Source organism: Vigna umbellata, chromosome 1 (genome assembly GCF_029865625.1).
Source record: "Vigna umbellata cultivar VRB3 chromosome 1, Vumbellata_1.0, whole genome shotgun sequence".
NCBI lineage: Eukaryota > Viridiplantae > Streptophyta > Magnoliopsida > Fabales > Fabaceae > Vigna > Vigna umbellata.
The window spans coordinates 24873543-24901368 of NC_142165.1; the positions used below are offsets into that span (position 1 = coordinate 24873543).

The window sequence follows — 27826 nt, forward strand, 5'->3', positions numbered from 1 at the left end:
TTCCAAAACATGACAATCAGAACATTATATTCTGCATGGAGCAAAGTAGCCAATTAATTTTCATATCAATCACATATATTACAATGCTATACGACCTGCAAAAGGACCAAGACTTCATGTATCACAGTTTCTATTGATGCTCTATGCTCTTTGGCCTCTAAAATCCTTTCTCACCAAAAACGGCATGTATCCAAAAGTCAGCAAAAATCTATCGTAGTTTTACAGCCTAACAAAATCAGTTATCTAAAACAAATGCAGGAAATAGAAAACATTAGGTATTAGCAGTTAGCACATACGCCCTTATTTTAATGTTCTCTCTGACTCAATCTGGATTGCATTCATTTTCTCTTCAGAATTCAGAGTATTTGCTGCAGTTATAAGCATCTCCATTCCTCCAACTTTATCAGATTCCCGTTCACGTTTTCTGTTCCATTTCTTGTCAATGTCTTCATTTGGCTTTAAATCCTTCTGTCCAATTTTCCCTTTCTTGCTCTCGTATGCCTTTCTTGCCTTGCGTATTGCTAGTATCCCTGCATCACATTTTATGCAGAACCATTTCCCCACAGGAATCAAATTCAGCGGAGGTTTCAAACAGTACATATGGTATGCATGATCACAGCCATCACAGAGAACAATCTTATCATCATCTTTGTCAGTGAAGCAGACTTGGCATATACAAGAAGGGCAATACCAACAGTGACCGTAAGTCCTAAGCTGCTTACTAGACAAACACCTTACATGGTAGTACTTACTGGGGCAAAATAAGTGACCACAGATTTTTATTTTTCCACGCTGCACCACTATTTTACAAATTTTGCAGACAGATAGATGTCTCGGCCCAGCGGAAACTGGAATCCCATCACAAGTACAGATTGAATTCTCCTCCAATTCATTCAGTTTTTCCTCTTTTGTAGGGATGATTTCCTTGCCGTCATTGTCGTCCAGTTTCTTTGGGACATTCAACCGTTCACACACCACACAGTTCTCATGTTGACATCCAATTCCACTGGCAGTACAATTGGCACAGAACCAGCTTTTAGGGGGTATTTCTTCTACAGCAGGCTCAATACAAGACAGATGATACATCTCTTCACATGAATCACAAACCAAACAGTCTACACCTTCTGCTTTGTCTCCACAATGCCTGCAACTGCCAATTTTTAATGTAACACATTCTACTCTCCGCTCCGGCTTCATGTGAGAGATTGATTCCTGGTTACACAGCCATTTGACAAAACATAAAAATCAACACCGTTTTAATATATCTCAAGGAAAATTTCAAATCAAGTGAAGTGCATTTGGTACTCTGATTGAACAGCATAAACAATCCATGCACCATGAATAGTTAGACTTGCAAAACCTAGGAAGATACTTAAACACATAGGTCTAAAAAATCAAACAAGTCACCAGTGTGTTCTGATAACAGCAAAATTTAGACACCAGAGGAAAAATTAACTACACTTATCGTATCTATCAACCAGAGGAAAATAACATTTTAAAGGTAGGGAAAATTTTCAATATATAGGGATTAATCTTTTCATTACCAAGCATTTCACCTAAGAAATTGCCAAGTCAAATTGGGTGGTTACCATAGGGCTGATAAGCGATAAATTCTGGTCATACTAAACAACCAGAACTCATTCTACATTCATTTAGTTTTTAAGAGAAAATCAAATAGAAAAGATAGAAGATAATAGAGGAACCTTTGGTCTTTGATCATGCAGAATAATGCAACAGAAATTGATGCTACAACGATGAATATGATATAGCCAAGACAAAAGTGAACAAAAAAGACAGTCATTATTTGTCTAAGCTCTAGTGCTTCCAATTAGAATTGATTAACAATCAACAGCATGTGTCTTGGTCACCATAATAGACAGCATTGGTCTCTTTCAGTAGCTAGAAGGCTTGCAACTTGTTTCTTTATTACTAATGGTGAAAAGTGAAACCAGCAAGCCAAAGTTAAAAACAGCCTCATTGGAATTTGAAGTTTGCATTATATAGTACACAGAGAAACTTCTGTCACTTAAAAAGACTGCTTGGGGTTTGCTTCATAATTTTATGTCATGTTTTTACACAAAAAACTGAAACATGGTTCGTCTTTCATTTTGTTTTAAAAAACACCAGGGCATATACATGTATTTTTATTTCATTACTGAATCTTACAATACAATGCAACTTACATATCAAGGTAAAAATAATACTCTCCTGTACATGTGCATAGAATAGTGGCAGAAGTGTGAGAGGATTTGGAATGTGCGCAAACTTTTTCTGATTACTAGATCCAAGGTGCTTTCAAGTCAATTTATCTAAACATCAGATTTTTTAAACTCGATCCAGATATATGCATGATCAGCACATGAAATATCAGAATAAAATAGACACTCTTACCACTTGTTTTCCGTCTTCGAAGGATCTGGGCGTTGAAATCACAACCTGACAACATAGAAAAGAAATTATTTATAAACAACAAGAAAAAGACGTAACCCAGCTAAAAGTGAATAAAATTCGGAAGCAATGAAAATATTATGGAACTGGAAAATAATTAACAAGAGTTTTCTTTACCCGCTCACAGAAGGAAGCTTTTGACAAGTTGGAGAGGCTCCTGGCTATAGCAACAATCTGATGGCCAGTATTTTGAAGCTTCTGCCAAACCTAAGAATATCAACAAGGCCAAGTCATGTAAAATAAGAAATTAAATTCTCCTGTTACCTACTCGGGCTAGAAATTTACAAACACTGTAAAGAAATACCCTGAAGATTGTGGACAGTTCTGATTAGGCAAAGATGATGGATGGCTCTGATGCAATCATGTTGATATAGGATTTAAAATAATTTATTCATCTTAGGAAATATAGTAGTTGATAACATTTTTAGGAACTATCCTTTTTTTGCAAAATTAGACAAGTTTGTCGGCAGTCATTAATTAGCTCTTGACAATCTGATTATATCTGATTTGGGTGTATATCAAATATAGGCCAAGGAATCATGGATGAACCTTCACACTACATGTATTGTATTCTAATAATTTGAAGTTAAGCCTAACTCATTAACAAAACCAGCTTGTCCCTATTGGTATACACTACATTGGCCTTATGACCAGTTAGTGAAACACTAGAAATACATCAACCTCCAGCCCCAGCTAAACACTGGTGCATGAATAATATGATAGGTGGCCCAATAACAGATCTAGAGCAGGCTCTTAAACCATTTTAGAATTCGGATTTGATATTACAGGTAGTATTTTACATGGTCTTCATCTTAAGTAGTATGATAAGTAGTACTTTTTACTGGTGCATGAATAATATGATAGTTAGTATTTTACATGGTCTTCATATTATGACATCTGCCTCTCCTGTTCCCTTACAAGCTTTTGGTGATACAGATTAGGCTACAGATCGTAATGATCGCAGGTCCACCTCCTAAGCTGTCATTTTTCTTATATCAAATCTCATCTCTGGGTGGTCTAAGAAACAAGCTGTTGTTGCCAGGTCTTGCTCAAACAACTGCTGAGATATTTTAGGAAGTTTTAGATTTTATTCCTACTAGTTTAATTATGTATCTTGGTTTTATTACTAGCATATCAATCCTGCAATCTCAGGGGTTTGTTTCCTAGAAAAGGTTGTGCTTGTTTCAAAAATTATCCAAAATACGCATATATGTATGTATATATATCACATAAATTCAATGAGACAGAATAAGAGAGAAACTATTTTGTGGGATGTTCTTGAGCTGTCCTGGTCATTGGCTGTGTGACACTAACAGAAAGGGTAAAGGGAGGCTGAAGGAGAATGAGAGAGAGGGTAGTTGTGTGTCTATTAGGTTAAATTGAATTTTATTGGACCTGGCCTACTTTTTTACCATGTGTTTTAAATCTTTTTTACCATGTGGTTAAACCTGTTTTACCTTGTTGTCCAGGTGTGCCTATTAGGTTAAATTAAATGTTTTTGGGCCTGATCCATTCAATGTGTTTTAAACCCTAAAAAATAAATATATCCTTGCTGTTTAGGTTTCTCTTCTTCAAGAATATTGTGCCGCCGCTTTGTTTCTTCTCCTGTTGGTCCCGCTGGTCTCTCCATCTTCTTCTTTCTCCACTCCTTTTTTTCCGGCATTGCCGTTCTGCATTTGCCAGCCGATATGCACAAAGCGGCCACTATGGGCTGCCACGAAAAATCCGATTCGCCACTGCCTTATTGTGGCGGCAGCTTGGAAACACGTTACTGGTTTCCACCATGGCCGAAATTTGATAACACCGGTTTATCCAACCTTCATTGCTTCACAATCTCATACATCCAATATTGTGCATCTTGCATCTTTGTCTAGTTCACTTGTCATTTTTTTTTGTTCCTTAATTGCACATAATTGTAATGGCGAAATGGAAAATGGAGACAAGCCCCCCACAATGCAGTAGAATTATCATTTAGCCTTTCAATGGAATGAAAAAAATTATCTAAACCCGTCTCAACTCATTAAGACCATCTTGAAAACAAAAGGAAAGGCTATCCATTTAACCAATGATGCCCCAAAAGATTATCCTACATTCAAGTCGTGGGATGAAGAAGACTCTATGATCATGGCATGGTTTTGGAACTCAATGGGTTCTAGAAATTAGTTACACATGTGTGTTTCTCAATTCAGCAAAAAGTCATATGGATTCCAATAAAGCAAACATATCTTGTTAGTAGGATATTAAGTGTTCTATTAGAAGTTGTTAAAAGATTCTAGAGATCTAAAACTAAGAGCAATGTTTTCACCAAAAAGAAAAGAACAAGAACAAGCACATCATCATCATGGCACTCAATTAAAGCACATATTCAGTTACCTAAATTTTACAAATTTTCAAGAGAAATCATAGCTTCGTAAAAGTTGTAACGAGAGGCAAGCTGTTATAAATTACCTGTTGAAGATCAGATAAGAAAAGTGTAGGTGTTTGCTCATAAGCTTGTTCCTTCATCCTTGAGTTTATCAGGCTAAAGTCAAATATAGTTTCAGGTTTCATTTCTTGGAAATTTTCAAGCAGTACTTTACATAATGAACTGAACTCTTCGGAGGCTAAGATATCGCAGAACAATCGCTGACACCTTTCAGTTGCACCATGGCCATCAGGCTCAGTACAAAATCCATTATGCACAGCATTTTCTTGCCCATTAGCTTCACTCTGTAATCTGTAAAGCAAACAATCTAAATCCAAAGAGCGTTCTTGACCATTACTGTCAATTTTAAGAGTTTCCTGCAGAAAAAAATGAGAAAAGTAAAACTGAAGGAACATGTCCTGTAAGCAAGTGAACTTCTAACTGATCAACAGTCATTGTAGTGGCACAACTAATTTTAGGATGAACCATAAGTGCATCTCATATACACCACTCCATACCACCATTATCATTGATTAATGAATGATATAAATGCTTTAGTACGACACTCCCCCAATGGTCAAGTAAATAATCTATTTAAGTCTTGCCTACAATTAAATCACAGTTTTGCAGAAAGAATAAAGTATATAGCGTGAAAAGTTCAAAAACAACTTTGCAGAAAGAACCAGGAGTGTTTAGTGCGCTTGAAGTCATGTCTGGACAGAGGCCAGAGTCATAAATTGCTATAGTGTGAAGCACAAATCTCGATTACAGAAAAATTTTCTCTCTTCTTATTCCCACATTAAATACAAATACTACTATAATAGTAACTGTCAAAATATAATGCAATTCAAATAAAGTAATGAGCTGACAAATTTAACCCCTTGGCTGGACTAATTATTTGCAATGAAGCAAATTATTATAATGTAAGATTAAAAAAAGGAAAAGAATCTATCACGCTTTCTTCCCATATCCTCTATCTCACCAGTTGAGAAATAAAAGAGACTATTTGAGAGTTTGAGAGAGATTGAACACTCCTCTCATATCTTAACATATTTATATTGATAGAGTTCTAATACAACGAGTATAGGAAAGAGCAAAATCAACCTAGAAAGATAGGTATATCATATAGTAAATTTTCAACCGATCCAACATCTTGGTACAAACTTCTCTGGATAATATCTTCGCTTGAATAAAATGATAGTCAAGTGTCATGTAAATCTCCTCTTTTAAATCACCATGAAGGAAAACATTTTGGATATGTAATTGATGGAGAGGCCAATGGCATATAATTGTCATGACAAAGAGGCAAACAATAGTCATTTTAGGTAGGGAAGAAAAAGTATCACAATAATCAAGACCATAGATTTGAGTATACCCTTTGGCAACCAATCTATTTTTAAGGCGATCAATTACACCATTTGGCCCAACTTTAATGGCATAAACCCAACGATGACCAACAACCTTCTGTCCAAGTGATAGAGGAGCCAAGTCTCATGTGCCATTATGTTCAAGAGCATGTATTTAACAATCATGGTTTGTCACCATCCAAAATTATAAAGTATCTCCTTCACATTTTTAGGAATGGTAATGAAAGATATAGAGGAGAAAAAAGAATAGAAAGGGCTCAAACAAAGATAGCTTAGAAAATTGTAAACAGGATGAGGATTGCATGTAGAGCGAATACATTTCCGAATGGAAATAGGCCATCTAGAATCTTCATTATTAGATGTAGTATAGGACAACAATGGTAAAGGACATGATGAAAAGGACACACCATGAGGTATTGGACCAATCATTTGAGTTCGTCATTGGTAAGTGATAAAAGGAGGTGATGGTCCATGTGAATTGGGCTAATGAGAGGAATTTGGATAATTGGGAGAAACTACAGTGTTAGGAATAGGATATACAAAGGGCTCCACTAAAGAATAGGCAAGACCCTATGGAAAAAGTTAACACCTTCCATGGAGGAAGAGAAGGAAGGAGTTTCATCCAAAAAGGTGACACTTGCAGACATGTAATATCTTTTGGTGTTAGGGAATAACACTAACACCTTTTTTGAAGACAAAAATATTCTAAAAAGACACATTTGATAGCTCACGCTGGGTTTGTCCAAACCTGAAGACACATCATGACAAAACACAACCAAAGACTCAAGGAATATTCAATGGAATATGCAACTTTATTGTGTCTAATTAGGCAATAAGAATGGCATAACAGGAGTGATGGACAAGTACATTGACACCACCAAGCAACAAGGTATAAGTGATTTCAACTAAGTGTTTATTCTTTTTCTCTACTATACTATTTTGATGAGGAGTATAAGGACGAGTAGATTGGTGTAAAACGCCATGTGCATTAGTGGAAAAACTACAAGGGTATTCTTTGGCATTATCACCCCTTAAGATCTTGACAAATTAGTTTTTAGTTTTACCAAGGACAGACGGTTATTTAAAAGTTCAGACAAATCCTTCATTAAGTAAACCTAGGTACAATGAGAACATTCATCAACAAAAATTACAAAATAACAAAACCCAAAGGATGAGTTCGGCTTGGACCCCAAATGGTAAAATAAACTATAGAGAATACAAAGTTGCATCTTCTTTCAATTCTTTTTTGGTAAAAAAGACCGAATACTTTTCCTAATTGACATGACTCACATTCATACTTTCCTAATTGATATGTATTCCAAATATGGTTTTGGAGTTTGCTATGTTTGGGAATCATACTTTTCAATTTTGATAAATGTGGATTACCCGAGCAATCATGTAAAAGCTTAGGAGATGGGGTTGCTAAACAAGACATTACATTGACAATCTAGTGTCAAGATAGTAGAGTCCTCTAGTATCCAATTCCAACAATTCATGCCATCTAATGGTATCATTTACATAACTTCATGTCCTTATACTCCTCAACAAAATATGAATGACAAAACAAACATATAATTGAAACTATACTCAAACACTTCTTCATATTCATCTTTCTCATAATTTAGGGTGGATGTCGTCGTTATAGTATGTTACCATATTAATCGGATGCCATTGATTGTCTTAATGATTGGGCACCCTGCTCTCTTCTTTTTACTCATTCATAGACTTCCTCCAGCTATTTCTAGTAACACATGTTTTGTGCATAAACTCACTTAGTCAAGATAAACTTCCTCCTTGGTCGTTCAATGTGTCTTCATAGAATATCATTACTCTCATAATGAGTATCAATGTTTCTATCCTAATCTTCAAAAGGTATTTCGTGTCTACTAAATCTCTTTCTTTGAGTTTGTTCGATATAATACAATTGTTCATTCCAATGGCGACATATACAGTCACTTTCCCACCACGTCGATCTTCTTTCATCATCACTAGATGACTCTGTTGTAACTCGAGGATGTTTCTCCAGCACCTCTTGAAGTATATCAATATTGTTCATGGCCTATTGAAATTCTAGTACGAAATCCATCTTGGACAAATAATGATATAACAGAGGTTGAGCTCAATCTTTCCTCAACACTATCTTTTGTACCGAATCTAATATTCTCTAAAATGATTGACCAATTACTATTCAAATAGGTACATGTTTTACCCATAACCCTTCTCCCCACTGCGCAAACCACAACTATCATCCTTTTCCCACCATATATTATACTTATTTGTCCTTATTATCTTCTATTTCCATTCCAGGTCTCTAGGTGAAGCTTTATCTCACCAAGAGTGGTGATAAGTGACGGTTAATAAGATGTGTGCCCTTCAAAGTAGTGGTACTTGGGAGTTAGTTCCCTTCTAGCTGGTAAATCAATTGTGATTTTGTTTAAGGTAATTTAATATTGCAGAAAAGTAAGAACCAAAAATGTTGTGGTAAGCTCAAGTTTAGAAGCAGAATATTGGGCAATGACATTAGTCACTTTTGAGCTCATATGGCTTAAAACATCTTCTCAAAGAGCTCAAATTTGATGAAAATTCCCAAATGCACCTTGAATGTGACAATCTAGCAACATTACACATTGCCCTAATCTTATCTTTCATGAGAGAACCAAACATATTATGATGGATTCTCATTGCAAAAGAGAAAAATTGGAGTCTGGATACTGGACTACTAGATTTGTCAACTCTATTGAATAGTTGGTTGACATATTCACCAAGTCTCTAAGAGGACCAAGATTCACTATATTTGTAGTAACTCGGGAACATACAACATATATGCTCTAGTTGAAGGGGGGTGTTAAAATTTTAGAAATACGGAATTGATCCCCTATATAATGAAGAATATCCAGATTATCTGTTTTACTAGGAACCTTTTTTATTATTCCTGTATCGTATATTTATTACTAGAGGATATCAAATCTCCTCTATTTATTGTACTAATTCTTTTTTCTCAATATAAATAGAACTCCTGTGTTGTCTAAAAAGCACATGGTTTCAACTTAATGTTTCTCTCTTTCCTAGAGTTTACAAAAAATACAGAACATAGGTTGCAACTCAGCTTTACTTTTATACATAATTATTCTTCATTCAACAGTGTACATGCATGAGGATTTGATCTTTGCACAATAGCAATGTCAAACATTGACTTTGCCAATTAGTTCTCTTTTGTCATAAATAAAACTATCAAGTATGATCCACAACCAAAATACATTTTTCCCTTGTGTTTGAACTGAGTACACTTCCACTTTGGACGTAATAAAATTTTAACCAGCCATAGCTGCTCCAATGCACAATATCTAAAACGTATAAGAGAAATGATCCCCAGATTTTGTCATGTGAAGATGTTCTCCTCATCATTTTTGTTCTTAAATTCACAAATTTAACAATAAGTAACACACCTAATAATCAAATGCAGCTCATGATGGGTTACTTAGGTTATTCTTACTAACATTTAGCATACTTATTGAACTTAGATCCTATCTGTGTTTGTGTCCAAGTAACTCCATATCTTTGAAGCATTAGCAAATTAAGACTAAAGAGCACAGAGACAAAATGATTAGCAGTATTCAATATTTCTTCTACTAACACTAGCATTCTACTTTACGTTTTTCTAATGCATCACTGAGCTTAATAAATCTTCTACAAATACTCACTACTATATACTTCAAAGCCACAGCAAGAAACCAAAGACCAGAAACCTAATATCGTATGTTAGAACAAATGCCTTAGGGAGCAGCTAAAGAAACAACCACCGTACTACATCAACCCAAATATAGCCAGAGTAAATCATCCATAATTAACCAAGGAAGGATAATATCTCTCCATAGTCATATTTTTCAAACTAGTTAACTAAAACATTTTTATAATTACAAGTCCAATCCAATCCATATACCCCTGAATATCAGCACTCCTGCAAATTATTCCATAACTACAAGTAATAGGCACGTTTGTATCTTACCAAAAAAAAAGAAAAAAAGGTGATTGACCTCTTTTTAACATAAACCTAACAATCTACCAGCTATCACCACCTCTAACAATTTTATAATATGACATGCATGACACATGAAACATCTTGTACGGAGTGATGACAATATAGAACCATCAAAGGCACACATGTTGTAAAAGCAGTAGGGAAAAACTGGTCGAGCAGGTAACTTACCACTTCCAAATGCTTTCTGCTGTTCTCCTGAACTTTAAATTCTGAAGCACATTTTACATGCTTGCGCCTCTTATATGTTCGAAAACATTCAACTGCACCAGACTTCCCTTCTACAACACCAAATCCATTTGTAAGTACTTCTACATGATCTACAGTTTCATTCTTCAAGCGATCATGTTCAACTGGAGTAACACCACTCCCATCTGCAATTGCCACCTCATTGTTTACAGCTTCATCCTTTGAGCCCAGATCTTCTCCACTGTAAGCAACAACATTCCCATCAGCAATTGCCACTCCATTATTTATAACTTCCTTCTTTGAGCCCAAAACCTCTTCGCTTTCAGCAACACCATTTCCAACCTCAAGTACCATTCCATTATTTACAGTTTCATTACTCAAGTCCTGAACTTTTTCTTCACCTTCAGCAACACCATTGACCCCCACAACTGTTAACCCGGTATTTACAGTTCCATTCTTCAAACCCAAAACTTCTTTCCTATTTGCAACACCATTTCCTCCTTCGTGCGTCACCCCATTATTTATAGCTTCACGCTTCAAGACCCGCACTTCTTCACCTTCAGCAATACCATTCCCACCTTTACTCGTCACCCTACTATCAACAGATTCCTTCTTCAAACCCCGAACTTCTTCACCTTCAACCACAACCCCATCCTTTAAAGATTCATCCTTCAAGCCCCGATCTTCTTCACCTCCAGCAACATTGTTTCTACCTAGATTTCTACCCCCGTAATCTCTATCTTCAGAGTCTGACCTCCTACCCAACACAGCCCACTTATCACCATTGCTAGTTCCATCCTCAGCTTGCATTTCCACAGAATCCCAATTTCCAAATACTCACGGCAGAAAACTAGGGTTTCCCCGGAAACAGATCCAAAACTCTTCAAGATTTGTCTCTCACCAACTTCACCGATCAACAACGCTGAAAACCATAAACACCAAAGTCACCAACACAACGCAATTTAAAATACACGCACTCCATTCCGAAAACCCATATAAACCAACAAAACAGCCACCTCAACTTCAACCACTAAGGTAAATGCAGCGAAAGCAGAAACGAAAGCTAAAAAACAACTAACACAAACAAAATACCGACACGCTTTCATGGCACAAAATTCAGTAAACATCCAAAAAAAAGTGAAAAACAAAAGCACCCCAAAAAGCTTGTACTATTCATTTAACATTTAAGAATTGAATACCAAAAGCGGAAACGGAAACAGCGAGCGAAAATTGAAGAGGAGGAAGAAGCGCTTACAGTGCAGAGAGGGGATTAGAGCAAGTGGGTTAACTAACGCGAATTGGAAGAAATTGAGTGTGAAATTGTTGTTACAAAGAAGAAGAAGGTGCTTCTCTCTTATCCTTCTTGTTTTATTTAAACACAACAGTCTTTCTTTCCCCGGTCATTTCTTTTCTCCGTCCTTTCCTTACAAAAAAAATTAATATAGTTCCAAGAGCCACGTGGCTCTGGTTGGGGTTGGGCTTTGAGAAAGCCCGTTAAAAATTCACAGAAAGCTAATTTACTTTCAGATTTTCCTCCCACACCTTCTTTTTCAATTTTTAATTTGTCATTTTTGTTCTATAACTTGTTTAACCTCCAAAACATTCATGGATGCTCTAGATTAGTGTCCTTACATATGATCTCTTACTTTTTACATTGGATTTAGCAAGAGTGTTATAAAATGTGAAAGCTGAACTTAACCAACTCCTTTGAGGTTCTTTTCATCAAAGCATTCCGAACAATAAGAAAGGTAGAACTAGTTTTTCAGATATTTTTAAAATAATTAGAAAGTCTTTTAGATGGAGTCATCCACAGTAATTTCAAGTTCAACTTAGTTGCTGTAAAATTCTAGATTTTATGATTCATAGTTATAATTTAGTTTCGGATTGCACAGTTCAGAGAGAACTATTCCTACTTTCAAAATTTAACTTTTATAATCTGAAAACAAAATAAACTTTCAAATTGTCATACACTCTTCCATATTGATTAATGTGGAAATATGTTTGGTTCTTAAATAATGTAGAATTAATTATATTTTTGTATTTATTTTTGTATTTTAACTTTTGCATTATCTAATCTAGAAGTTAATTTTTTAACTTTTGGATTACATGTTCTAGAAAGCAATAAATTTTATTATGAGAATAATGATGCTTATGTTTGTAGTAATCATGATTTGTTTGGTTTATGAGATGATTTATTTGAAAAATCCATTAATTAACTATACATTACAAAAATATATACATTACAAAAGTAATTTACAATTGATTATAACTAAAATTGGATGATGTGATTATCCATTTAAATTGCATGACAAAATAATGAATAATGGTAGAAGATGAATTGTGAAGTTACTTTATGGATATCATAATTATGAGTTAGCAAATGAAAAACTAATGAAAAATTCATATTGTTAACATGACTAAAAGTTTGGTGAAATCCAAAATCATTTTATGGACTTTGAAGAAGATTAATCAAGTGAATGTACAATATAAAATATGTATATCAAAGATAAGTTAAAATGTAAAAGTCAATAATTATGGTCGCGTGACATGTATATTTATTAAAATAGGTTTGATGAGACATTGGAAATTATGATAAATGTTATTTGACATACCATGATTCAATAAAATCATTGAAGGCATTTAGCATTGTTTTGCTTATTAATAGTACATACAAAACTATCAAATATAAGTTATCTTTAGTTGAGATTGTTGGTGCAACATTCACATGGTTGACTTTTTTTATAACTTTGGTGTTGTTGGCAAATGAATGAAATGAAAGGTTTAGACATTAGATTTGCTAAATTTGGTGTAGAGCACAACATATAAATTAGTGTCACACTTAAATTTTCAAATTGACATAACTTTGTGTACAAAAACTCCAAAAAAGACTTAAATAGGATTTGTGTCGAGGTAAAAAATTACCATTGATTGTTAATATTCAAAACAAGTTAAAGGTTCTTCAAACCACAAAAAGTGTATTATTACTATTTTTTTTTTCACCTACTTTTTTAGTATTTTTAGCACATAGTTCATATGGCTAGTCTTTGAAATATTGTGGTGTCTTCCTACTATCTATGTACCTTATCCATTACGTTCTTTGATTCTAAGATTGATAAAACCTTCCATGGATATCATAAAAAACATTTCACTCATTCAATAAATAGTCATTTTGATAGTGTACATTTTCTACTTTTATACTTTGTATCTGATGGTATATCCCCTAGTCATGATCAAACACTTTCAAGAGGAGTTGAAGTAGTTTGTGGAAGATGGGTCTAGACTCTATCTTTTAGGCCATCATGGAGCTTTTAGAGTAGGAATTATTTTTTAGCCTTGTATTTTTGGCCAAGTAGTCTAGGATTTATTTTGAGTTTTGTATTATGGGTCTAGTAGTGTAGGATTTATTTTTGGGCCATGTATTTTTGACCGAGAAGAATAGGGATTTTGACCACTTAAGTCAACAAAGGGCCAAGGCCCAATGTTAAACCAAGTAGAAGCCTCAACTTGTTCACTAAGGGGGTTAACACTTTTCAAGTTATCTTGGTGAGCAAGGGAGTGTGTATCTCACTTATGTGTTAGTGGTCATGTGTCACTCTCACATTAGAGAGGATTTTCTATAGGTAATCGCCACATGTCCTCTTTCTAATAGAAAGGATTTTTGCCGCATGTCCTCCTCCTAATGGAGAGGATTTTCACCTTGTTCTCCAAGCTAGCCAAGTTTGAGTTTTTAGGTTTTTGCTTCTACAATTTGGAGACACCCTTAGCCTATAAATAGAGGCATCATTAGATCATTGGTAAGTTCATAAAAAAAATTCCCTTATGTCTTGTTGAGTTTCAAATTCTACTTTTGATTCTAGTAGGTTTTTTCTACTTTGTATTTTTTATTTTTTGAGCTTTCAAAATCAAAATATCAAATCTATTTTGGATGTGTAGTGGTCTTGTTTTGCACTTAAAAGAAGTGAAAAAAGAAGAGTTAAAACCTTATCAGAAATGCTACAAAAGAAGTATCAAAAAAGCCTAGCAAAGTACCAAAAGTGTTGTGCATTTGACCATTACCACTAGTGTGGAAAATTTCGTGTAGCTGTAATTTTGCTCTCTGTTTTGTGTATTTTGAGCTCTTTCCAGCAGCTCAAAATCTTGGCATTTGATGTTAAAGAGTGGCATTAGTGCCCTATTTTCTCAAAGTTTTCCAAAGACAATAAGTACTAATTTTTATTCTAGGAGTTAGGAGATTTGTACCTATATGCCTCCTTCTATAGAAGATTTTTACCTAACTTCTCAAGCATAGCATCACCATTCAATGAGTTGGTGAAAAAGGATGTGAAATTTGAGTGGGAAGAGAGACAAGAATTGGCTTTCAAGCAACTCAAGGAAAAACTCACCAATGCACAAATTTTAGGTCTTTCAAACTTTTCAAAAACATTTGAGATAGAATGTGATGCAAGCTTAGTGGTGTGGGAATAGGTGGAGTCTTGTTACAAAAGGGGCACCACATTGCCTATTTAGTGAAAAAATCAATGGTTCCACTCTTAACTATCACACTTGTGACAAAAAGTTGTATGCCATTATAAAGGTCCCTTCAAACTTGGGAGCAATATCTAGTCTCCAAAGAGTTTGTCATATATAGTGACCATGAGTCACTTAAATATTTGAGGGGACAACACAAGTTGAACAAAAAAATGCAAGATGGATGGAATACTTAAAATAATTTTCCTATGTGATCAAATATAAGAAGGGAAAACTAAATGTTGTAACTGACGTACTTTCTAGGAGGCGCAACATTTTCTCTAAACTTGGATTCCAAAATTCTTGGCTTTGAACGCATGGGTGAAATATATGAACAATATGATTTCTACTCCTCCATCTTTGTCAAAAGAGGGTTTAATGGGAATTCTATATGTCCAAGGGATACTTGTTCAAAGAGGGTAAATTATGTGTGCCTCAAGATTCCCGTAAGAAACTCCTCATCAATGAATCACATGAGGGAGGTCTCATGGGTCATTTTGGAGTGGACAAAACTCTTAGCATTTTTCAAGAAAGATTTTATTGGCCACACATGAGAAAAGATGTTCAAAGGCATTGTCATAAATGCATTGGATGCTCACAAACCAAGGCCAAGACCATGCCTCATGGCTTGTTCACTTCCCTCCTCATTTCTTCATCCCTATGGGAAGACATTAACATGTATTTTATCCTTGGTCTACTCAAAACACAAAAGGGATTTCATTCAATCTTTGTGATCGTGGATAGATTTAGCAAGATGGCTCATTTTATTTTATGCCACAAGGTAGATGATGCTAGCTTCATAGTTAAACACTTCTTTAGAGATATGGTAAAGGTACATGACGTGTCAAAGACCATTGTATCAAATAGAGATACTAAGTTCCTAAGTCACTTTTGGAGAACTATTTGGTCAAGGCTACAAACCAAGCTTCATTTCTCAACCTCTAATCATCCCCAAACGGATGGTCAAACCGAGGTTGTGAATAGATCTTTGGGTACCATGTTGAGAGTAATTCTTAAAGGCAACCACAAACCTTGGGATGAGTACCTTTCCCATATTAAGTTCGCATATAATAAGGGCTTTCACAAGACCACCAAGATGTCTTCCTTTGAGGTTGTGTATGGCTTCAATTCTTTTGATCCTTTAGTCCTCATACCCTCTTAAATCCTAGTGAGTTCATTTAGAAGGAAGGTATCTAGGTTCAAATTTGTGAAGAAAATGCATGAGAAGGTGAAGTCTCATATACAACACCAAACTGAGAGATACAATAAGCACAATAACAAAGGAAAAAGGGAAGTGATTTTTAAAGGAGATTGAGTTTGGCTTCATTTGAGATTTCCAAAACAAAGGGGAAGTGCCACATTCAATGTGTGTGATCTAACCCTTTTTGTAGGAGATTTGGAGGAAGATGAAGAGCCTCTAGATTTGAGGTCAAATCCTTCTCAAAAGGTTTTGCTTCTACAATTTGGAGACACCCTTATCCTATAAATAGATGTGTCTCTTACTCTTGTATTCATCTTTGAATTTGAGTAATGTTATGCAACCATTTTTTTGTCATACTATTCATCTTAGGTCACCAAAGGCTAGAACATCACATGTGGTCTCCTTTAGCTACCTTCTTTTAGAGTTGGTCTAACCTCTCTAAGAGCACGATCAAAGACCACTATATCACCATCCAAGAACCAAGGTCGTAAGCCTTCTTCCCCTCAATCCACCAAATTTCGCACTATCTCACCATTTTCCCCATCACCATAGCTTGTTCTTCTAGTTTTGACCCAACCTAGCTAAAAAGATTCACCTAACCTCTTTTTTAACACCATCAAACACCACTCCATCACCATTCAAGCACCAATACCATGAGTCTTCTCCTAATCCATCAAACTCCACACCCCATGTTCCATCTCACCACCTCCATAGCTTTTTAGCATTAGCCCAACCTAGTCAGGAGAAATACTATCAGTACCTCTATTACATTTTATATTTTGATTTGCCTTATGATTCTACAATCATGGGCAACAATAGAACTCCTAAGGAACTTATTGAGCTGGTTGCTAACCATCAACCGTTCTATATTGTTCCATTTGTACTTACAAAACATCTAATTCATTTGTTGCATAGATTTAAAGGTTATGGCACCTCCTAATGTTCCTGACAAACATGATAGACTAAAGACTTTTCCATTATAGTGCTAAGGATTGGTTGTACCACCTTCCTCTCAATTTTATAACTAGTTGAAACAATTTAAAGAGATTGTTCCTGGAGAATTTTTTTCCCTACATCCAGCGCTGTTTCAGTCATAAAAGACATGTGTGACATCAAACTTAGATATAAACACTTATTGAATACTGAGATATATTCAAGAAATTGTGGCTATCCACACCGCACTGTCAGTGATCAATTTCTATTGCAATCCTTTTATATGTTGACAAACTCAACTAGTAGTGGTGTCTTAGTAAACAAAAACTCCAATTACAATCTCATAGAAAACATCGCCTCAAGATACATACATGCCTAGATACAAACATGCACCATGTTCAACGAGGAACCTCAATAAATGTTTTTTCATCCACTTGGCCCTAGTCATAGGTGGGTAAGGTTATGAGAGTCAATTTGGAAAGGTTTATGAGAGGCATGAAAGGTAAGATAACTTTGTTTGGTCTAAGGTAAAAGGTCTTTAGTCGAGGAGAAAAATGGCACTGGCTCCTGATAATTTCATTCATTGAATGCTAGCTCACGAATATGGGGAAAGGGAAAAAAAGAATATTTTATATATAATTGAATTGATTCTGTCCAAGGCAATTTCAATTCCTTTCAATTCAAGATAATCTAAGCAGTGAAATATAATACTATATAACATTTTGTTCTACTTTATGTGATCTTTTCCATTAATCCAAAGACAAACATAAAACTGAACATGGAATCACAAAAATATGAAACATCTACATTTAATCCAAAATAACAATAAGGTGTGCCAAAACACAGTGATGTTATCAGTGTCTACTTATGATTTAGAACATTCAGCCATTATCAGAAAACTGAGAAGATATGCAAGTATTCCTAGTTGATGGAATAACACATCATACAGATAAACGAATAGTCGAAGAGTACGAATAAAATAATTTATTGTATCTGGAATAAATAAATAAAAGATACAATAGTACAGTATAGAGATCGTTTCTAACAAGTTCATTACTCTTAACAGTCATCTTGTCAAAACAACAAACACTATCAAACCCTAGCATGTGAGAGTGAGGGAACAGAGAACATTACAGGTGAAGCTTTTCTGTCACATAATAAACAACTTTCAAGCATCTGGTCTAGTCTACACTAACTTGAGCTTACATCACACGAAGATTAATTACACAAAATTATTTCCTAAACATATGACCAATACTGTAGTGATTGATACAAGACAAATATTCTTCTTTTTTGTGTGTGAAGTGTTTAGAAGAAAACTGTTAGTAGGGATCCAACACTGAAGGCTACCACTTTTGGCAAATAGATAATTTTCTTAGAAAATTACATGAACGGGGTTAGTCTTGTCCACATTTTGCAACAGAATGAGATATCAGGTGGAGTGTCATGTTCCGGTTGCATGAGCCAATTTACAAACATTTCTTCAAAAATGTTGCTGACACAATTGACCAACTCAGAATGGTTTCTCAGACCTTAATATCTTCCAACTTGAATAGGGACCCTCTCCGACATCATTTAGGGAACTTGACCATCCCAATGCAGTTGCAATTTCTTCAAGTTCACCAATAATGAATGTGGTGTCACGTATATATACACGCCCTCCTGGTCTTAGTATCCGATCCATCTCAAGCATAATGCTTGAGATGTTACACTTTTTCCTGAGAAACAATTAGTTTATCAAACACTAATAATGGGAAATGTCTATAAAGAAAAAAGTACAGTGTCTCATACACACCTCTTCTTTTCAACAGAGAAAAGACCTGCTGCATGCAGCAGATCATATGTTCTAGGGTAGGTGTCAAATGGTTCACACCTATCAAGGCAGAAATTCCCTCCTCAGTAAAAATTAAGAAAATGAAAAGAGACACATGAAAATATCTGGCAACTGATTTCAAAAGTAGAATAAATAAATAAACTGATGCTATAGATTTGTTTATCTCTTCTAGTTTAGATCTCATTCTGCCAGTATGTGATTACTTGCTTGTTATACTCAAATGCCTCCAAATTCTCGGTGAGCTCAACTCACTTAGATAAGACATAAAAGCACATTAAATATCAACTTTCATAGTGTAAAGACAAAAATCACGTACCAATCATGCACAACTCCTATCAGCCCACGGTCATATATAACAGGCAAGGTATTGAATCCACTAACAGGGACAACATTCATAACCCAACAGTCAATACGGAGATCAAGCAGTGCAGCAGCAACCCTGCAGTTATCAGAGTAAAAGTAATGTCATAATACACACTGCGATAATAGCAAGGTCAGACAAACATTCTATAGAAGTCAAATAACTGGAAAATGTCACAAAAAAATGAGATAAAGATAACAAGAAAAGTAATACTCCCATACCCTCCAAATCCTGCCCTCATGTCCATTACATTTCTCAGGTTATACTCCTTCCAACGGAAAGCCCGAACGTAACTTTCTATTATTTCAAACCAATATTTTGTATCAGCCCTGAAAAGTTCATCTCTGGATACAATGGCATCCAATTGGATGCTTTGGAGCCTTTTTGGTGGTTCATGGAGACGCAAAGGCCACTCTGTAACATTTGCTCCAAATCCATTACTAGGTAATTCAGTGATGCAAGCCTTAAGGTTGACATACCTGCAAATTGTTTTGTGGCAATCATAAGTACTGATTTTGTGATTGTAAAGAAATGCAGGCATATAATTCTAATTGACCAGTTAAACTTTTACGGTATGAATCCTATAGAAAGCCAAAGTTGCAACAATTTCTTCATTATAACTTTCGGTAAACTTTCTTGGAATGACAATCAATCTTGATATCACTGACTCCTATTTTCTACATTCCAGTTCAAGTAATAATGACAACCACAAATCAGAGATATATGGCAGGATTAAACAATATATACAGTGTCATACCAAACATTATCTGGATCGTCATTGGACTCACATAATGGAGGATGCTCAGCCATGTCTCGACTAAGGTAGCAATTATTGTTCATAGGCTTCTGCCATATAGCAATATAACCCTCCTTTCGTACAAGTTCCCAACAAATGTTAGTTGTCAAGTTCTCCATCTCTGTTCAGTCCAAAGACCATTGGGTTTAAAACTAAATATCCAATGTCAATATATGAAGATCTAGGTCATTTATACCATATCATGTTGATTACAGAAAGAATGGATTGAGAAAATAGTTGATCCTCAACATTTAAGTATCTATCAACCCATTACCCATTGAAAAATATTACTTCTGTTAGGTAAACACAGAAATTATGAGCTACCTTTCCATTGCTCTTGAAGGGCCTCTTCATGTTTGTAAACAGGCTGTGCTGCCCAGACAAAGTAGCCACCTGCTCTCAGGAGCCTGTTGGCCTCAAGAAGAAAAATTCCATCTCCATTAAAGCCATGTAAAAATAGAATATCAGTACAAAGAACTAAAGCCTTAAGCATAATTGTGATCCAACTTTCATAAAAAAATTTCTCAAGTTTATTAAGTCAATATGTTTAACCTTGGATACATCTTTTTCTGAGAACAATTCATTCCATAGGGTAGCTCAAATACTTACATAAATTGTTTTAGTCACATTGCTGATCAAAAATAGCAAATGATAGTGCGCTATCTACAATCAGCTGTCATGTATTTCTCTTTTAAGAATTTTAATAAATTTGATATTTTATGTTTTCCTTAACCTACTGCGCACTTCGTATCAAATTGGTGTTTTCATTGCCCACCTCAATGCCTCCCAAACCCACCAGAGACGTGGAAAAAACCCTCTAGATTATCTTGAAAAAATTAGCTGCTCTATAGACCGAATTCACATTTGTTCGTGATTTTAATGAAACTCCCCATACCATACTTCAAAATACCATGGAAGCTCAACAAACTTCCTTAGAATTTAAAAATGAGTCAAACCTTGTTCCCACCTCTCATGCCACCGACCACAAAGCCATGAGCTAATCCATAACCATGCCTTTGCAAACCTCAAAGTCATCATCTAGTTCAAACCCTTCTCAAGTAGGTCTATACAACTGCCCAATACTACAACTACTTCCCAAACCCATGCATCTTTCCCACCTACCCCATCCTGCCCTTTTCATTTCCCCAAGCTCCAATCCAACTACTCCCATTTGAGGGCACGGACCCTTTAGATTGGTTGTTTCAAGCTAACTAGTACTTTAATTTTTAACAAATCCCTTGGGAATTCTGCCTCCACATGGCTGCTTTTTTCATGTAAGATGCTTAAGGCTGGGTTTAAATGGATGTACCAAAATCACAAGTTGGTTGATTGGCCAACTTTAGCTAGGGCTTTGGAGTTATGTTTTGGCCCTTCTACTAACCATCAAGCTTCAAGCTGTGCCAACATGGTTCAGTCTCTGATTGCCAAGCCACTTTTGAAAAACTATACAACAGAGTAATTTAGTTCACTCTGAAAACGACCCTTAGCTGTTTTATTTCCGGCCTTATACCCAAGATTTGTTGAGAGCTAGTCATCCTGCAACCCACATGTATCTATCAAGTGCTTGATCTCACTAAATTAGTTGAGTCCAAAATCCAACATTCAAAACCTAAATACTCATGATCGACATTGTCCCTCCCATAACCATCTCAACACCTTTTACCTCCAACTAGCCTCATCCAAGCCCAATCCACTACTTCCATTGCTTCATCCATACCCATAAAATTCATCCATGTCGAACTTCAAGAACACTGAGCAGCTAGTATGTTTCAACTATGACGAAAAGTACTAGCCCCATCCAAGCCCAATCCATTACTTCCGTTGCTTCATCCATACCCATAAAAAAATTCATCCATGCTAAAGTTCAAGAACAATGAGCAGCTAGCATATGTTTCAACTATGACGAAAAGTTCTATCTGGGTCAAAAATATACAACCAGCCATTTTATTATAACCACCCACCAAACACAAGCCCCAGCCCAAACCTCCCTATCATCAATGAAATCCATGGTCTGCTTCTTTTCAACTAATCCTTTCAAGTCATCAATGACACACATTCTTCTCACACTTTCAAGTTTCAAGGTCAAATAGCAAACTTACCGATCACAATCTTGGTAGACATTGATAGTTCTCATAATACCCTACTACCCTGATGAGCTTCTCTCTTGCAATTGTTCACCATACGCCTCTCGGTTATGGTTGGCAATGAAGACATATTGAATGCTCTATTCAATCACACCCTTTTTGGTTATGGCTGCCCCTAAGGCACAATATCTATTCAATCACACTCCTTCATCCCTTTTTACCTTATCCCTATTGAAGGGGTTGATGTGGTGCTAGGCATGGATTGGTTACAACCTTAGGCCCCATGAGAGATGATTTTTCCACTCCCTATTCTTTCTTTTTACCCATTACAACTCTCATTTTACCCTTTTTGGATCTACATCTCACCACTGCACAATAACATCTTTCCACCAAATCTATCACTTCTACACATAGACTCCATTGCATCTCTACACTTGCTTGATTATTGTTGAAAGTCGCACATCAATTAGAAATAAGGTTAATTTAGAATATATATGTGGGTGCAAACCTCACCTTACAAGCTAGCTTTGTATGGTTGAATTAGGCTTAAAGTTTACTTCTTAAAATGGTATCAGAGCTTGGTTAGAGTCTTTCCTAGCAAGATTTGTGTTTATTGGGCATATCATTCCACTTGTTATCGGACCACCCATTAATGTCTAGTCCCACGCACGAGATGTATATACCTCGGTGTGAGGGGTGTGTTGGAAGTCCTACATCGACTAGAGATAAGGCCAATTTAGAGTATATATGTAGATACAAACCTTACCTTATAAATCAGTTTTGTGGGGTTGAGTTAGATTTAAAATCCACTTCTTAACACTTATCATCACATTGACCATAACATAGTTTCTCCCTCACCCCTCTCTACCACCAATCCTGCCCCCATAACCCTCAATGAATTTCAACATGTCTTTCCCACACCCTGTGGCCTACTCCACAAGCACCACAATCCTCTATTACATGATGCCACCCGTATTGATATTAAGCCCGGCCACAATCCTCTATTACCCTTATGAACACAAACAAAAAATGGCATCCCTCGTAGCCATCATGTTACAAGATGGCATTATTTAACCCAGCACAAGCCTCTATCTGCAAAGAACTGTTTCAGTCCCAAGGTACTATGTGTTTCATGTTTCATATAAACTTTAAAAAACCATAGAATAGTTAGAAGGTGAACAATGAGAGATCAAAGGCTTAAATAGAGAGGAAGTACCATCACGAGTCCAATTAATTCTGCATCTTGAACAATGGATGAGATCAAATGCCTGACTTGGGAATAATAAACGGTGTGTAGCAAATACTGCTGCCATGGCAGGCACACCTCGCTCAAGTGCAAATTGAATCTGATTTTCATGAACATCTTTTGGAGCTATTGAAAAAGTGGTCACATTACGTTGCATCAAAAAGGCACCAAAACTTGCCACTCCACAACCAACGTCTAATGCAACTCTGGTGTTTTTACCAAATGAAATGTCAGGAACCATCTGCACATTCAATTTCAAAAGTGCTCTCAATATGTTAGCAACAAAAATCAGAACAAATTTAAATAAGAGACTTACCTCAGAAATCTGATCCAGGTATTTATCTGCACCATGTATAAATTGAGTTCCACCACCAGGAAAAACAAATTTATCATTCTTTATTGATATCCAATTTTGCCCACCTTTATCCTCAACCAAACGTGTATGGGGTACATTACTAAACCAAACCTGTAAATAAACACATGTTAACAACCCCTTTTTTCCCAATTCAAACCAATTGAAAAGTGTGAGATGATACAAAATTTAAAGTTCAAGAGTTTTATAAATCAAGATTAACAAAATTAAGAAAAAATTAAGTAAATTTTGAATAAAATATCAGATTCAGTTCCCACCATCTAATTAAAATAAAATCAAACTTCAAATACCAAAGACTAACAACAAAAGTCGTATCCTACTAGGTTAGATTGGCTCATGGGTCACACATTACTATTGGACTCAGTTAAAAACCAAATTCTTAAGAATATTATTTACCATAAGATTACTTGTTAAGAAGTGAACTTTAAGCCTAATTCAACCCCACAAAAAGTTTATAAGATAAGATTTACACTTAGTCTTATCTTTAGTCTGATATGGGACTTCCAATATTACTCATAACAATTTCTTCCAAAGTCCTTGGTCTCCCTCTCTCACTCTTCACATAACTAAAAAAATCATTTAATACATTCTTCTTATTGGTGCTTAAGACTCTAGATGATAAAATTTTCTTTTCTAGATTATCCTGATGTAAAGGTTCAGATTAAAACAAATTCAAATTCAACGATCCCTATCAGTTAAATTTCTATCACCTGCCACCATTTGATCACTGTTCATCTCCTGCTCATTCATTTTAGCTTCTCGTTAATACACAAGCATCTAAAAAAAAATCGTGCATTTTTTTCATTTCAAAAAATGATCCCACTATTAAGTTCATGGGTTAAACAATTAATATATACATTCTAATTTTTATATAGAAAATCACTAAGACGGGTACATTAGTATACCTTCTGACTAAAACCTTCCACCTTAATCCTTAACTCGTATAGATAGCACTTGGAATTCTCCTAGAACGAGCACATATTATCCTAGAATGAGCTCACAAGTTCTCAATGGCCATCCATGTCCAGTGTGCTAAGTAATTAACTCTTTCAAATATCACCACTCACCAAAGCCACAATCAAACACCCCTCCTCAACTTCACCACCTAGAGAACACAAAACAACCTTTCACATGAAACAAAAATTGAACATGTTGGCGACCTGTACTTTGGCCACCCTCCTCAAATTCACCAGCGACATCAGACAAAACACCCTTTCACGTAAAACAAAAACTAAACATGTTTGCGAGCTGTCCTGGCTAATGATCATTCATGCAAAAAAGCGTGCTAACTAATGAGTCATTTCATCAAAACCACTACACACCAAAACCCAAATGCATCTCACTAACCACCCAAAGAAAGAAGACAGAAAACCAACCTTTCACAAAGAAACAAAAAAACTTACAGAGCAAGTACCTCGTCTCTGCTTTTGGGCCAAAGTACGGGCCGCCGGTAACCCTTGGGAGGCGGCACCAGACAGTTGAGGCCCATCCCTTCTTGGGGGCAATGCCGCTCGTACTTCTCCCCTCTCACGCTCCCTTCCAACTTCTTCAACACTTCCTCATTATCCAAACACGGCACATAATCCACCATCCTCACATCACACACCTTATACTTCTCCACTTTTTCCCTCACACCACTACTCTCCTTTACAGAAACGCTGCCGTTTTGCCCTTCCTCCTCCAAACCCGGATCTAACTCCCCCACTCTGAAATCCTCCGTCATCACGCCGTTCCCGTCCAACACCCCCATTCGCTCCACCGGCGGTAACGGCGGATCACGAAACACTTTCGGCTCCGGAAGATGAGGCGCCATCGCCAGCGGAGTCGGCGGAGGAGGAGGAGGAGGAGGTGGTGGCTGCTCCGGCGAGGGTGCATCGACGGCGGCAGAAGAGGAGAAGGCGAAGGAAGAGTAAGAGGTGGGGGAGAAATGCGTGAAGAGGAAGAGAAAGAGGGTGAGGGCGAAGAGTGTGAGAGCGGTGACTCTAACAAATGAAGAGGTTTTGAGAAAATCCATGGACCATAGGGACTTCATTTGGTTTGAGTGTGTGAACGAGATGAACAGACGAAAGTGTGGATCTCACTTCGGAGTTAAGATCAGAAATGAGATTGGTACGAGAATCAGTGAGAACATGCTTTAGTTAATTAGATAGCGTGTTTGTGTTGTTATTGTGTCGTGTTGGACGCAAGAAATGGTGACAAATAGGATCAGTGAGTGGGTGAAAAAGATACTCTCCCTCAGAATCCAAAACTGAGAGGAGGAATGAAAAATATACGTAAAATTTAATTCTTCAAGCTTCAGGATGTTTATATATCATATTTAAAATTCAATTACTGTACACGATATATTATCCATTTTGAAATTCAGAATATTGAAGGTGTAACTCAGAATAGAAAAACTCTTTTACTGTGTTATCCTGCATAATTTATTAGGTTCCATCATGATTCGTGTTATATTGTTTGTTAGTTTGTAAAACAAATCTAGTTTTTGTGTGATGAATACTTTTGAATTTGATTAAAATTTAATTTAGATTTAATCCAGATAGAATGAATTTAAAATTATTAACTAAATCAAGTTTATTTGAAAATTTTCAATCCAGAGTTAAATATTTATTAAATTTATTTTGTAAATTAAAATAAATTCAACCTAAAATCAACCTAATTGATTTTGTTTGACTTCAACTTAGATACATATAACTTGATTTTGAATAAAAAAATGTGTCCAAGACGACTCTACTTGATATGGATTTGGACTAACATAAACTTGTACTTAATCAACTTTACATGAGTTTGGATTAACTTGACTTAACTTTACTTCAAGCTAACTCACTCAACTTAGGATCTTATTAACTTGTTTTGAACTTGTCCATACCAACTTGATTTGACTTCCGTTCAAGTTGAGTCAGTTTTACCTTAGTATGAAATACATGGGTTGACTAGGACCAAGCCAGACTCAGCTCGATCTAGACATTATTTGACTCAACTCGAACGACTTACGCTAATATTGTTTGAGTTGAGTTGACTAATTTGGTCCAAGTTGACTCGATTCGACCTGGTCCCAAGCTTACTCAACTCGATCAGGCCAAAGCTTACTCGATTCAACGTAGGCTCATGTCAACTCGATATGACCAAAGCTTACTCGATTCAACCTAGGCTCATGTCGACTTGACTTAAGACTTGGGCCTAAGTCGACTAGGCTCTTCTTAAGCTCAAGGTGATTCGACTTGACTAGGCCCAACTTAACCCGGTCTTTAACGAGCTAGACTTAATGAAGTCTTGATGTGGCCAAGCCTAACATAGTCTTAATGAGCTAACTTAGTTTGACTCGGGTTCTGATTAACTTGATTTGGGTCCAACTTTATTCAATCTTGATTAAATTGAGCCTGGTCTTAATGGGGTGAGGCTTGAGTTGGTATTGATATGACTAATATTAACTTACTGTTAACCCAACTCAATTAAATGTGGATTAGCCTCGAATTAGATGAACTTGCACCCATCTCGACTCGACTAAATATGAACTTATCATGATTTGGTTCGACTTAGACCTAGGTCAACTATACTCAACTTAACTTGAGTTAATTCAACTTAAATTGTGTTTATGTTAATTCAACTCAATCTAGACTTGAGCTGACTCAATTTAACTAGATTTAGGTTGACTTAATTTATCTGTAATATAAATTGATCTAACCTGACTCAATTTAACTAGACTTAAGTTGACTTAATTTATCTATAATATAAATTGATCTAACCTAACCTTGCATAAATCAGACTTAATTTTACTTTGATATTGTCTAATAACCTAATTAAATAAAATGAAATTAAAATCTAAAAGTTAAGAATATAGATATAGATAACTTCATTTAAATAAAGTTTAAATAATATGAATTTGAATTTTTGTGTACTCTTAATTTGTCACTTTGATTTTAAGGGTAGACATGTTTTAGTAAGTATCAGTCCATTTTGATTATGATAAACAAAATTATTTATTTTAATTTAAAAAAGCACTATTATAATATATAATATCAGTTATATATTTATTTATTGATTGAAA

The 27826-nt window shown here is 35.7% G+C and overlaps 2 protein-coding genes across 2 annotated transcripts; both read right to left on the bottom strand.

Moving 5' to 3' along the window:
• On the bottom strand, positions 1-11853 carry LOC124842239 (uncharacterized). Its single transcript, XM_047318682.2, has 6 exons — positions 11700-11853; positions 10427-11366; positions 4897-5229; positions 2566-2655; positions 2392-2436; positions 1-1212 (listed from the first exon to the last, which is right to left on the bottom strand). The coding sequence occupies exons 2-6, from the start codon at positions 11252-11254 to the stop codon at positions 301-303; spliced, it is 2208 nt and encodes a 735-aa protein (XP_047174638.2). The 5' UTR covers positions 11255-11366; positions 11700-11853; the 3' UTR covers positions 1-300.
• A 6198-nt stretch (positions 11854-18051) lies between these two features.
• Positions 18052-26005, bottom strand: LOC124842245 (S-adenosyl-L-methionine-dependent methyltransferases superfamily protein). The gene is made up of 9 exons (XM_047318689.2): positions 25193-26005; positions 23722-23871; positions 23376-23646; positions 20400-20510; positions 20037-20196; positions 19501-19758; positions 19235-19357; positions 18880-18957; positions 18052-18802 (listed from the first exon to the last, which is right to left on the bottom strand). Exons 1-9 carry the CDS (start codon positions 25808-25810, stop codon positions 18598-18600), a joined length of 1974 nt encoding a protein of 657 aa, XP_047174645.2. The 5' UTR covers positions 25811-26005; the 3' UTR covers positions 18052-18597.
• Between the last annotated feature and the right edge of the window lie 1821 nt (positions 26006-27826).

What these genes read in the sequence shown, in the direction of transcription:
- LOC124842239 (XM_047318682.2), bottom strand. Translation starts at nt 11,254, where the DNA reads ATGCAAGCTGAGGATGGAACTAGCAATGGTGATAAGTGGGCTGTGTTG. An exon ending in GCAGAAAGCATTTGGAAGTG is followed by an intron (nt 5,230 to 10,426) that starts GTAAGTTACCTG and finishes TTTTTTCTGCAG; the next exon opens with GAAACTCTTAAAATTGACAG. An exon ending in AAGCTTCCTTCTGTGAGCGG is followed by an intron (nt 2,437 to 2,565) that starts GTAAAGAAAACT and finishes CTATGTTGTCAG; the next exon opens with GTTGTGATTTCAACGCCCAG.
- LOC124842245 (XM_047318689.2), bottom strand. Translation starts at nt 25,810, where the DNA reads ATGAAGTCCCTATGGTCCATGGATTTTCTCAAAACCTCTTCATTTGTT. An exon ending in GACGATCCAGATAATGTTTG is followed by an intron (nt 19,759 to 20,036) that starts GTATGACACTGT and finishes AACAATTTGCAG; the next exon opens with GTATGTCAACCTTAAGGCTT. An exon ending in TTCTCTGTTGAAAAGAAGAG is followed by an intron (nt 18,803 to 18,879) that starts GTGTGTATGAGA and finishes ATTGTTTCTCAG; the next exon opens with GAAAAAGTGTAACATCTCAA.